This window comes from Hylobates moloch, unplaced genomic scaffold (assembly GCF_009828535.3).
Source record: "Hylobates moloch isolate HMO894 unplaced genomic scaffold, HMol_V3 SCAFFOLD_2, whole genome shotgun sequence".
NCBI classification, from domain to species: domain Eukaryota; kingdom Metazoa; phylum Chordata; class Mammalia; order Primates; family Hylobatidae; genus Hylobates; species Hylobates moloch.
The window spans coordinates 105,239,493-105,252,596 of record NW_026652277.1 but is presented as its reverse complement, the minus strand read 5'-3'; the positions used below and the strand labels follow the sequence as shown (position 1 = coordinate 105,252,596).

Below are 13,104 nucleotides of genomic sequence, written 5' to 3'. Positions count from 1 at the left end.
AATTCTTTATGCCTCCTCTAGCCTCAAAACCTTTGCACATACTGATCCATAACTTGGGGTGTGCCACCCCAAGTTAACACCTACTCATCCTTTAAATCTTGATATTTCTTTGGCAGTACCTTTCTGACCCCTTCATTTATATGCTCTCATAGCACTCTATAGTCATATACCACATAATGACATTTCATACACAACGTGTATAGATGATGGTCCCATAAGACTATACCATATTTTTACTGTACCTTTCTGTGTTTAGATATATTTAAGTATACAGACACTATTATGTTACAGTTGCATACAGTATTCAGTACAGTAACATGCTGTACAGGTTTGTGGCCTAGGAGCAATAGCCTGTAGCATACAGCCTAGGCATGTAGTAGACTGTATTGAGAGGTAACAGCATGCTGGCAGTCCTCACAGCCCTCGCTTGCTCTCGGCGCCTTCTCTACCTGGGCTCCCACTTTGGCGGCACTTGAGGAGCCCTTCAGCCCACCGCTGCACTGTGGGAGCCCCTTTCTGGGCTGGCCGAGGCCGGAGCCCGCTCTCAGCTTGCAGGGAGGTGTGGAGGGAGAGGCGCGAGCGGGAACCGGGGCTGCGCGCGGAGCTTGCAGGCCAGCGAGAGTTCCGGGTGGGCGTGGGCTTGGCTGGCCCCACACTCGGAGCAGCTGGCCGGCCCTGTCGGCCCCAGGCAATGAGGGGCTTAGCACCCGGGCCAGCGGCTGCAGAGGATGTACTGGGTCCCCCAGCAGTGCCAGCCCACTGGCGCTGCACTCAATTTCTTGCTGGGCATTAGCTGCCTTCCTGTGGGGCAGGGCTTGGGACCTGCAGCCCACCATGCCTGAGCCTCCCACCCCCTCCGTGGGCTCCTGTGCGGCCCGAGCCTCCCTGATGAGCGCCGCCCCCTGCTCCACAGCGCCCAGTCCCATCGACCACCCAAGGGCTGAGGAGTGCAGGCCCACCGCGCGGGACTGGCAGGCAGCTCCATCTGCAGCCCTGGTGCAGGATCCACTGGGTGAAGCCAGCTGGGCTCCTGAGTCTGGTGGGGACGTGGAGAACCTTTATGTCTAGCTCAGGGATTGTAAATACACCAATCGCACTCTGTATCTAGCTCAAGGTTTGTAAACACACCAATCAGCACCCTGTGTCTAGCTCAGGGTTTGTGAATGCACCAATCGACACTCTGTATCTAGCTACTCTGGTGGGGCCTTGGAGAACCTTTGTGTGGACACTCTGTATCTAGTTAATCTGGTGGGGACGTGGAGAACCTTTGTGTCTAGCTCAGGGATTGTAAACGCACCAATCAGCGCCCTGTCAAAACAGACCACTCGTCTCTACCAATCAGCAGGATGTGGGTGGGGCCCGATAAGAGAATTAAAGCAGGCTGCCCTAGCCAGCAGTGGCAACCCGCTCGGGTCCCCTTCCACACTGTGGAAGCTTTGTTCTTTCGCTCTCTGCAATAAATCTTGCTACTGCTCACTCTTTGGGTCCACACTGCCTTTATGAGCTGTAACACTCACCACGAAGGTCTGCAGCTTCACACCTGAAGCCAGCGAGATCACGAGCCCACCGGGAGGAAGGAACAACTCCAGACGCACCACCTTAAGAGCTGTAACACTCACCACGAAGGTCTGCAGCTTCACTCCTGAGCCAGCGAGACCACGAACCCACCAGAAGGAAGAAACTCCGAACACATCCGAACATCAGAAGGAACGAACAACTCCAGACGCGCCACCTTAAGAGCTGTAACACTCACCGCGAGGGTCCGCGGCTTCATTCTTGAAGTCAGTGAGACCAAGAACCCACCAATTCCGGACACAATATCATCTAGGTTTGTATAAGCACTTGGGAGGCTTAGGCAGGAGGATCACTTGAGCCTGGGAGTTCTAGACCAGCCCTGGCAGCATATCTCTACAAAAAAATTTAAAAATTAGCCACACATGGTAGTTTGCGCCTGCAGTCCCAACTACTCTGGAGGCTGAGGTGGGAGGATCGCTTGAGCCTGGGAGTTTGAGTTGCAATGAGCTGTGATTGTGCTATTGCACTCCAGCCTTGGTGACAGAGCGAGACCTTGTCTCACAATAAAAGTTTCAATGGCCATGAATTTTCAAGCTTTATTTCAATTAACAAACTAAATAATTTTTTCTGATTTAAGGATACCCATTAGCTCACTTATTAAAAATATTCCCAAATCCTTCTCAATTGACAATGAAGGGACAAGAGTCAGGGCTTTGAAGTCCAGCTACTCTTTCTCACATGGGAATTCTTCCGTATTGCAGCCTTGAGGATCTGAATCTTAGTGGGAATTTTCATTAAAGGAGCAAGCAGACTGCTTACAGTTGCCTTCCTCAGTGTCACAGTAAAGCCAGATTCTAGAGCAGTGAGCACTCATGTTCAGAAAAGGACTATTGAATGTACCTTTGCTGTGTGTTACAATTTTAATGATAATTCTTCTTTACTGAAAACTTAATGTATTCTACATTTGGCTGTCAACCTAAAAGGAGGAAACTGAGGCAAAATTAATAGAAGTAGAGAGTTTACTTGGGCCAGGCTTGAGGATTGCAGCTGAGGAGTACAGATTCAAGTTGCCCTGAATATACCCTTTGATCGGCAGCAGTTACAAGTGGATTTTTAAAGGGAAAAAAGAGGGAGTTTGAGTTGTTAACCAGAATTTACATTAAAATAATGTAAGCTATTGATAGGCTGTATATTTTTCTTCGTGTCACAAATTCCAGTAACATGAAGATAATGTGTGAGGCAGCTAGTTGGGAACAAAATCACATAAACAATTGTCGCCACCCATAGGAGGAAGAGTTTGTGCATAACTGATGTCTGATACGCGTGTCTTTCTGGGCCTGCATACCTCACATAGCTGAGACTACTCTGAGCTATTTTTCTTTTCTCAAGCTTATGGCATCTGTTTTTCTCACGTATTGGATCTCTAGTTTTATAATTTTAACTGTTTTACAGTCCATTTTTTAATAAGTAGGATAATACTCTAAAATAATGATTAAAAGTAAATATATAAATCACTAACATAGTCCTTTATAATGAAGTATTATGTACTGTACATAATTGTATGTGCCATAGTTTTATACAACTGGCAGTGCAGTAAGTTGGTTTACACCATAAGTTTTAGGTCTCAGATGATGGTCATTTGCATGGTTTTTTTTTGATACGGAGTTTTGCTCTTGTTGCCCAGGCTAGAGTGCAATGGCATGATCTTTGCTTACCGTAACCTCCACCTCCCAGGTTCAAGCGATTCTCCTGCCTCTGCCTCCCCAGGTAGCTGGGATTACAGGCATGCGCCACCGTGCCCAGCTAATTTTGTATTTTTAGTAGAGACGGGGTTTCTCCATGTTGGTCAGGCTGGTCTTGAACTCCCAACCTCAGGTGATCCACCCACCTCACCCTCCCAAAGTGCTGGGATTACAGGCATGAGCCACCGCGTCCGGCCATCATTTGCATATTTAATGGATTTTTCAGATCACATCAAGAAAAAAAATTCGACTCTTGGTTAGGACCAACAAAGAATTAATATATCTTTGCTTGAGAAGTAACCATAATGGTATTGAGAAGAACTGTCACTTTGGTACCAAACTTCTACCTGTCAGTAGCTTGCAGTACTTTCAAGAGAAACTGTAACTTCAAGTAATATTTAATTGTTAAAAGGGAAAAAACAAAGTATGATCTAAACCAAATAGGAAAAATGCAAACAAAACCCTGTTTTCTTAGGGATGCTTCAAAAATACACAATGGATAACGTCATTTTATTTCACACTTTTTAATTTGCCAAATTAAACTTTGCATGTTTAACCAAAAGTAAAAGAAAAAGTTAAATTTAAAAATCTCTTAAACCGTTCAAATCATTGAAGGGTTTGAATAAAACAGACTCGATTAAATGTTTGTGCTATGTAAAAAGATAATTAGGTGTTATTGTTTTGTTATGTAGTCATGTGTTGCTTAACAATGGGATACATTCATAGAAATGTGTCCATAGGTGGTTTTGTTATGGGACATCATAGAGTATACTTACACAAACTTAGATGATAAAACCAACTACATGGACCTAGGCTATAAACTTGTGCATCATGTAAAATACCAAATACTGTATTTGTGCAATTGTGACACAGTGGTATTTGTATCTTGTCTAAACATAAGAAGGGTACAGTAAAAATACAGTATTAAATGTAAAAGATGCTATACCTGTATTTACCATGAATGGAGCTTGCAGGACTTGGAGTTGCTCTGGATGAGTGAGTGGTGAGTCCATGTGAAGGCCTAGGACATTACTGTACACAACTGTAGACATTATAAACATGGTACACTTAGGTTACAATGGGTTTATGAAAAAATATTTTTCCTTGTATCATAACTTCAGAGTAAAATAATAAAAATTAAAAAATCTTTTTCTTGGCTGGACATGGTGGCTGATGCCTGTAATTCCAGCACTTTGAGAGGCTGAGGCAGGAGGATCACTTGAGTCCAAGAGTGTTAGGGCTACAATGAGCTAGGATAACACTGCTGTACAGGATCACACTGCTGTACTCCAGCCTGGGTGACAGGGCGAGACTCTGTCTCTCTTTTTTTTTTTTTTCTTTTTTGAGACAGAGTTTCACTCTTGTTGCCCAGGCTGGAGTGCAATGGCACAGCCTCAGCTCCCACCTCCGTCCCCCGGGTTCAAGCAATTCTCCTGCCTCAGCCTCCCAAGTAGCTGGGATTATACGTGCCCACCACCATGCCTGGCTAGAGACCCTGTCTCTAAAAAATAAATATTTTTCTTTCTTCAATAATAAATTAACCTTAGCTGACTGTAACATTTTTATTTTATAAACTTTTTCATTTTTTAAACTTTTTTCTTCTATTTATTTTTCTTTATATCTCAGCTTAATTGTGTAACTTTTCAGCTCTTTTGTAATAACAGCTTAAAACAAGCACATTATACAATTACAAAAATATATCCTTATTCTGTAAGCTTTTTCTAATTTTTTAATTTACTTTTTAGACTTTTTTGTTAAAAGCTAAGACACAAACACATTAGCCTTAGCCCACACAGGGTCGGGATCATCAATATCACTGTCTTCACCTCCACATCTTGTCCCACTGGAAAGTCTTCAGGGGCAGTAACACACATGAAGCTATCATCTCCTATGATGACAGTACCTTCTGGAGTATCTCCTGAAGGACCTGCCTGAGGCAGTTTTACAGTTAATTGTTTTTAATAAGTATAAGGAGTATGCTTTAAAATTATGATTTAAAAATATTGTAGATTAAATACATAAATCAGTACAGTCCTTTATTATTATCAGGTATCTTGATGTGCATAATTGTATGTGCTATACTTTCACATGACTGGCAGCCTAGCCTAGTAGGTTTGTTTACATCAGTGTTACCACAAACATGTGAGTAATGCATTGCACTAGCCATTATGACCTGCTGCAACATTGCTGGGTGATAAGAATTTTTCAGCTCCATTATAGTCTTAATGGGACCACCATTGTATATATGTGGTTCATCATTGACTGACACATCATTACTTGGTGCATTACTGTAGGTGTTGTTTTGCAGTGGTATAGCTGACAGATGAGGGCCTAAACCAGGGCAGAGGAACTAGTTATTAAATAACTGTAACGATATTTAGGAGATAACACACACAGGGCCCAGTGATTAACAGGTGATTGATTACAGAGGTTGAGGGAATAAGGTAAGTGTTAGGGACTCCTAGGTTTCTGAGTAGGTTAGTTGGGTGAGTGGTAGTGCAGTTTGTGGAAATAGACAGTGTAGATGGAAGAACAAGTGTATTTTCTGTGAAATGCCTGAAAAGCATGTCCAATCAGTCTGTAGCACTAGAGAGATCAAGTAATTAGTATTTGAAGTCTTTTTTTTTTCTTTGAGATGGAGTTTCGCTCTTGTTGCCCATGCTGGAGTGCAATGGCGTGATCTCGGCTCATTGCAACCTCCATCTCCTGGGTTCAAGGGATTCTCCTGCCTCAGCTTCCCAAGTAGCTGGGGTTACAGGCGCCTACCACCACACCCGGCTAATTTTTTGTATTTTTAGTAGAGACGGGGTTTCACCATGTTGGTCAGGCTGGTCTTGAACTCCTGCTCTCAGGTGATCCTTCTGTCTCAGCCTCCCAAAGTGCTGGGATTACAGGTGTGAGCCACCATGCCCGGCCAAGTATTTGAAATCTTAAGGGAGTGGTTTAAGTCACCTGAAAGTGTAAAATAAAAAACTAGAAGCAAGAATGGAGCACAGAGTGCAGAGTCAAGGGCAGATGGTGGAAGAAGAGCCTACAAAGGAAATTGAGAAGCAAAAGTTGAGAGAGAATTGTGTCTTTACAACCAAGGAAGGAGGATAGTTGCAAGAAGGGAGTAGTCACCAGGTAAGATGATGTTTGAAAAGTGTTTACTCCTGAAGAAGGAGGGAAGGAATTAGGATAAGGACAGATGATCGAAAGGGACTTCAGCCTTGTCTTAAATGTTCAATTTTTTAAAAATTATTAACGTTGCCTTTTTGTTGTTTGTGCCAGATAAATCAGTAGATAGAGGGTTATTGTTAAAGAGAATTCTAACTTTGATTAACTGTTGTGGAGTCTACCATTCATTACATAAAAAGGAGAAGTGGGAAAGATTTGTAGACTTTCAACTTAGAATAATCTGAATCTGGATTTCTTCTTACAGATGTGTTCTTGTTATATATGTTCTTGGACTAATAATACTGGGTCCCTAGTTTATGACAGACACTATTCTGTGTACTGTCTATATATTGTATTAATCCTTTATCTGTTTCTTATTGCACACCGTGAGTCGAGAGAGTATTATTTTCTCTACGTCCTTGTGCACATACAATTTCTGAACCGTAGTTTTTGCATCCATTAAATGGGAAATGTTGCCCATCTTTAAGATTATGAGGCTTAAAGACAACGGGTACTGTAGGAGCACCTGGTCTTGGACCTAGCACTTTATGCTTCTTAAATGTCGATTGTTATGTACTGGCTGCTGCTCCCTTCTCTGCCTGTTCCATTTAGAGACCATTTTAACCAACTCTTTAATAAAATTTTTCACAACATAAACCACGTTTTTAAGACTCAAGATGCATTTTGGGACCAGGCATGGTGGCTCATGCCTATAATCCCAGCACTTTGGGAGGCTAAGCTGTCAGGATCAGTTGAGCCCAGGAGTTCAAGACCAGCCTGGGCGACAAAGCGAGCGAGAGACCCTGTCTATTAAAAAAAAAAAAAAAAATTTTTTTTTCTTTTGAGACAGAGTCTCACTGTGTCACCCAGGCTGGAGTGCAGTGGTGCGATCTCGGCTTAGTGCAACCTCCACTTCCCGGGTTCAAGCGATTCTCCTGTCTCAGCCTCCCAAGTAGCTGGGACTACAGGCACATGCCACCATGTCTGGTTAATTTTTTTTTTTTTTTAATTTTTTTAGTAGAGATGGGGTTTCACCATGTTGGCCAGGATGGTCTCAATCTCCTGACCTCGTGATCCACCTGCCTCAGCCTCCCAAAGTGCTGGGATTACAGGCGTGATCCACTGTGCCCTTCCAAAAAAAATTTTGTTTTAATTAACTGGGTGTGGTAGCATGTACCTGTAGTCCCAGCTACTCTGGAGGCTAAGGTGGTAGGATCGCTTAGGTAGGAAGATCGTTTGAGTCTGGTTGAGGCTTCAGTGAGCCGTGATTGTGCCACTGCACTTCAGCCTGGGAGACAGAGTAAGGCCTGTCTCAAAAATATAAAAATAAAAATAAAATATAGATGCAGTTGGGGAAACAAAATCAACTAATACGAGTAAACAAAAGTTCATCACCATTAACAAAAAATAAAATATGAATTTTGTGAACTATATATGATAGTTCTATGTTAATAACTAAACACTAACCTGGAATATGTTTGGGAAGTTTCTGTGGGATTTCCTTGTTTCTCACTTGTGTAGTGAGAAACTTGTATAATAGGCATTATACATTTTTATCTTTTTCCTACCATTACTTGTGGTCTTTAATATCACAAAAGCTGCAGCAACATGTAGCAGTTAACAGGTTAACTGTGAAGTGGAAAAGTTCTTTTCTGCACTATTTAATCCCTCAGTACTTTCTTTCTTTCTTTGTTAAAATAGTTCTTATCTCTATGGCTGTCGTGAGGAGTAAGTAAGTTAATGCATATAAAATGCTTGGAACAGTGGCTGGCACATAGTATGAACTCAATAAGTGTTAGATGGTGCTTTTGGTTTTGTTGTTAATATTTACTGTGGGACTTTTGATTGTTACTTAACTTCACCAAGCTTCAGTTTCCTTCTCTGTAAGATACCTACATGACTGGTTACTGTAAGAATGAATAGACATGGAGTATAAAAGGGCACAGAACCCTTGTAAATGTTAACTCATGTTACTACTATAACTAGCATTAGTAACAAGAAAAGTGGTGCTGGAGGTAGTGCTACTGAGGATGCTATGAAATTCTCAGTTCCATAAATTAGAATGAACAAATTGGCAACATTTAATTCTCAGTAACAGAGTAATTAAAAGCATTGTAATTTTTGTTCATTAAATTACACTCCTTTAATTTTCAGACAGTGCTACAACAAGTAATTGAAGATGGCTCAAAGTATGGATTAAAAAGTGAACTTTTCTCTGGTCTTCCCCAGAAGAAGATTGTGGTTGAATTCAGGTGAGGGTGTACCCCTTTTACGTGTTGCTTAATCAAGTTGACTGAGCAGAGGAATGTTATTACCATTATTTGGGGGTCTTCATAAATAACATATGGAAAACTTGAAAACCAGTGCAATTATGTTATTTCTTGAAATCACAGTGAATCAATCATTGAACTATGAATAAAAAATATATTTTTGGACCTCCAAAAATGTCTAATAATTTTTTTTTAAGTATTAACAATTACTTTTTTTGAAGAACTAGTTATTCACTTTATTTATTTATTTATTTATTTTTGGGACGGAGTCTTGCTCTGTCGCCCAGGCTGAAGTGGCAAGATCTCGGCTCGCTGCAAGCTCCACCTCCTGGGTTCACGCCATTCTCCTGCCTCAGCCTCCTGAGTAGCTGGGACTACAGGTGCCTGCCACCATATCTGCCTAATTTTTTTTTGTATTTTTTGTAGAGATGGTGTTTCACTGTGTTAGCCAGGATGGTCTCCATCTCCTGACCTCGTGATCCGCCCATCTCGGCCTCCCAAAGTGCTGGGATTACAGGCGTGAGTCACTGTGCCCGACTAGTTATTTACTTTAATAGACTCTTAAGGCAAAGGTAATGGTTACTACCATATTAGGAATTTTAAAGTGGCCAGACATGGTGGCTCAGCCTGTAATCTTAGCACTTTGGAAGGCAAGGTGGGAGGATCACTTGAGGCCAAGAGTTGGAGACCAGCTTGGGCAACATAGTGAGACCTCACCTCTTAAAAAAAATAGAATTAGTTGTGCATGGTGGCACACTCCTATAGTGACAGCTACTTGGGAAGCTGAGGAGGAAAGATGGCTTGAGCCTAGGAATTCAAGGTTACAGTGAGCTGTGATTGTCACTGCACTCTAGCTCAGGTGAGACACACCAAGATTCTGTGTCAAAAAAAAATTTTTTTTGAGTAATTTGATTACCAGAGAAACAAGTCTTTTAGTATTTGTAATAAATGTATTTTTTTAATTACCAGAAAAATAGCTTGAAGTTTTAATGTGCCTCTAAATAGTCTTCATAGAAATTTCTAACATGCTGTCAATATAACTGTCTGATATTTGGACTGTTAGAGGTAACCAAGAGAGAAAAGGGAACACTAAGAACTAATACCTTCATTGTACAGCCGACAGATTGACAACCCTAGGAAATTATCAGAGATGTTGCATTTGTCTTCCCAAAGCTGAAGAACAGTCTTGATGAACTGTTTTTCTACTTAGAAAGATAGAACTTGCTAAGAGCCTTTTGTCTTATTAAGTATTTATGTCTGTGGAAGATGTTTAAAAATTGATGTGGGAAGTATTATCTCATGTTTACTAACTCATTATTGCAGTTTATGATAATAGCTTTTAAACTTAGTTATGATTAGCTCCTGGACAATCAGAGAAAGAGCGGGTATTATGCGTGTGTACTGTCTGCCACTCACTTGTCTTCTTAGAGAACACAGACCCTGTGATGCAAAAATCCTCCATAAAATACTGGCATACCGAATCCAGCAGCACATCAAAAAGCTTATACACCATGATCAAGTGGGCTTCATCCCTGGGATGCAAGGCTGGTTCAACATACGCAAATCAATAAATGTAATCCAGCATATAAACAGAACCAAAGACAAAAACCACATGATTATCTCAATAGATGCAGAAAAGGCCTTTGACAAAATTCAACAACGCTTCATGCTAAAAACTCTCAATAAATTAGGTATTGATGGGACGTATCTCAAAACAAGAGCTATCTATGACAAACCCACAGCCAGTATCATACTGAATGGGCAAAAACTGGAAGCATTCCCTTTGAAAACTGGCACAAGACAGGGATGCCCTTTCTCACCACTCCTATTCAACAGTGTTGGAAGTTCTGGCCAGGGCAATCAGGCAGGAGAAGGAAATAAAGGGTATTCAATTAGGAAAAGAGGAAGTCAAACTGTCCCTGTTTGCAGATGACATGATTGTATATCTAGAAAACCCCATTGTCTCAGCCCAAAATCTCCTTAAGCTGATAAGCAACTTCAGCAAAGTCTCAGGATACAAAATCAATGTACAAAAATCACAAGCATTCTTGTACACCAATCACAGACAGAGAGCCAAATCATGAGTGAACTCCCATTCACAATTGCTTCAAAGAGAATAAAATACCTAGGAATCCAACTTACAAGGGATGTGAAGGACCTCTTCAAGGAGAACTACAAACCACTGCTCAATGAAATAAAAGAGGATACAAACAAATGGAAGAACATTCCATGCTCATGGGTTGGAAGAATCAATATCGTGAAAATGGCCATACTGCCCAAGGTAATTTATAGATTCAATGCCATCCCCATCAAGCTACCAATGACTTTCTTCACAAAACTGGAAAAAACTACTTTAAAGTTCATATGGAACCAAAAAAGAGCCCGCATCACCAAGTCAATCCTAAGCCAAAAGAACAAAGCTGGAGGCATCACGCTACCTGACTTCAAACTATACTACAATGCTACAGTAACCAAAACAGCATGGTACTGGTACCAAAACAGAGACATAGATCAATGGAACAGAACAGAGCCCTCAGAAATAATGCCACATATCTACAACTATCTGATCTTTGACAAACCGGACAAAAACAAGAAATGGGGAAAGGATTCCCTATTTAATAAATGGTGCTGGGAAAACTGGCTAGCTATATGTAGAAAGCTGCAACTGGATCCCTTCCTTACACCTTATACAAAAATTAATTCAAGATGGATTAAAGACTTACATGTTAGACCTAAAACCATAAAAACCCTAGAAGAAAACCTAGGCAATACCTTTCAGGACATAGGCATGGGCAAGGACTTCATGTCTAAAACATCAAAAGCAATGGCAACAAAAGCCAAAATTGACAAATGGGATCTAATTAAACTAAAGAGCTTCTGCACAGCAAAAGAAACTACCATCAGAGTGAACAGGCAGCCTACAAAATGGGAGAAAATTTTCTCAACCTACTCATCTGACAAAGGGCTAATATCCAGAATCTACAATGAACTCAAACAAATTTACAAGAAAAAAACAACCCCATCAAAAAGTGGGCAAAGGACAGGAACAGACACTTCTCAAAAGAAGACATTTATGCAGCCAAAAAACACATGAAAAAATGCTCATCATCACTGGCCATCAGAGAAATGCAAATCAAAACCACAGTGAGATACCATCTCACACCAGTTAGAATGGCCATCATTAAAAAGTCAGGAAACAACAGGTGCTGGAGAGGATGTGGAGAAATAGGAACACTTTTACACTGTTGGTGGGACTGTAAACTAGTTCAACCATTGTGGAAGTCAGTGTGGTGATTCCTCAGGAATCTAGAACTAGAAATACCATTTGACCCAGCCATCCCATTACTGGGACCCTCTAAGAGCAAACTCATGAATTTATAATAAGGACCAATTACTGGTTCTTGGATTTCTTCTGAAAAGGAGAGAGGTGGGAGAAGAGAATCTTTAAAATATGTAGTATCCTGAATAGACCAAGCAACATTCCCCAGAAAACAAGAGATACGATCACTGTGCTCAAGGAACTTTCTCCCTAAATTGAGTTGATTATGATAATACTAGATTAAGTAACTTGCCCAGGTTCACAGAGCTAACTCTTGATTCTGAAACCTGTATACTTAACTTTTACTGCCTCCCTGGTACGTAGTGTAGGTTGTCATATATTCTGTCTGATTTAGGAGCAGTGTGATAAAGTACCAGATAAATGGCTGTCCATCATAGATTTGGACTCCCCATGGTAGATGGTGTAAGACTTGAAGCTGATTATTGTTTCCTCTCTCCTCTCTCTCTAGTCAGTCTCTCCTATTTTGTACAGATCAGCTCTGTAAGATCATGGTAAGCAGTGGTAGCCTTTTCTTTTCTTTTCTTTTCTCAGCATGATTTTCCCCAGCACCTGCTGCTCCCAAGTGTGAGACACTCTTCTCGCAAAACAGATTGGAGACTTCTGCCTGGTAAAATGAGAATTTTGGAGGTCAGGGTAGCAGTTCTGACTGTTAGTAACTGGCTCAGTGATCTTGGATGGGACAGTTTATTTCTCTGGCCTCTTATCTGGAAAATAAGAGTAATCTTTTTTTTTTTTTTTTTTTTTTTGACGGCGTCTCTCTCGCTCAGGCTGGAGTGCAGTGGCATGATTCACTGCAGCCTCTGCCTCCCCGGTTCAAGCAATTCTCCTGCCTCAGCCTCCCCAGTAGAGTAGCTGGACTACAGGCACACACCACCATGCCCAGCTAATTTTTCTATTTTTAATAGAGACAGGATTTCACCATGTTGGTCCTGCTGGTCTCCAACTCCTGACTTCAAGTGATCCACCCAGCTCGGCCTCCCAAAGTGCTGGTATTGTAGACGTGAGCGACCACACCCGGCCAAGAGTGATGTTATCTGTCCCTTCTTAGAAAAATTAAGGAAATTACATGAAATAATTTAAC

The 13,104-nt window shown here is 41.3% G+C and overlaps 1 protein-coding gene across 4 annotated transcripts in view; it reads left to right on the top strand.

Moving 5' to 3' along the window:
* RARS2 (arginyl-tRNA synthetase 2, mitochondrial) overlaps positions 1-13,104 on the top strand; it is a 78,311-nt gene that overhangs the window by 27,002 nt on the left and 38,205 nt on the right. For 2 of the 4 annotated variants that reach the window (XM_058435387.1, XM_032154926.2), the window contains exon 5: positions 8,568-8,665. The exons of 1 other annotated variant lie outside the window; for it this stretch is intronic. In XM_058435387.1, the coding sequence (XP_058291370.1) occupies positions 8,568-8,665 (98 nt within the window). Of the gene's footprint in view, positions 1-8,567; positions 8,666-12,496; positions 12,515-13,104 lie in introns of those variants that run through there. One more of the 4 variants, XM_058435388.1, reaches the window with a different exon arrangement.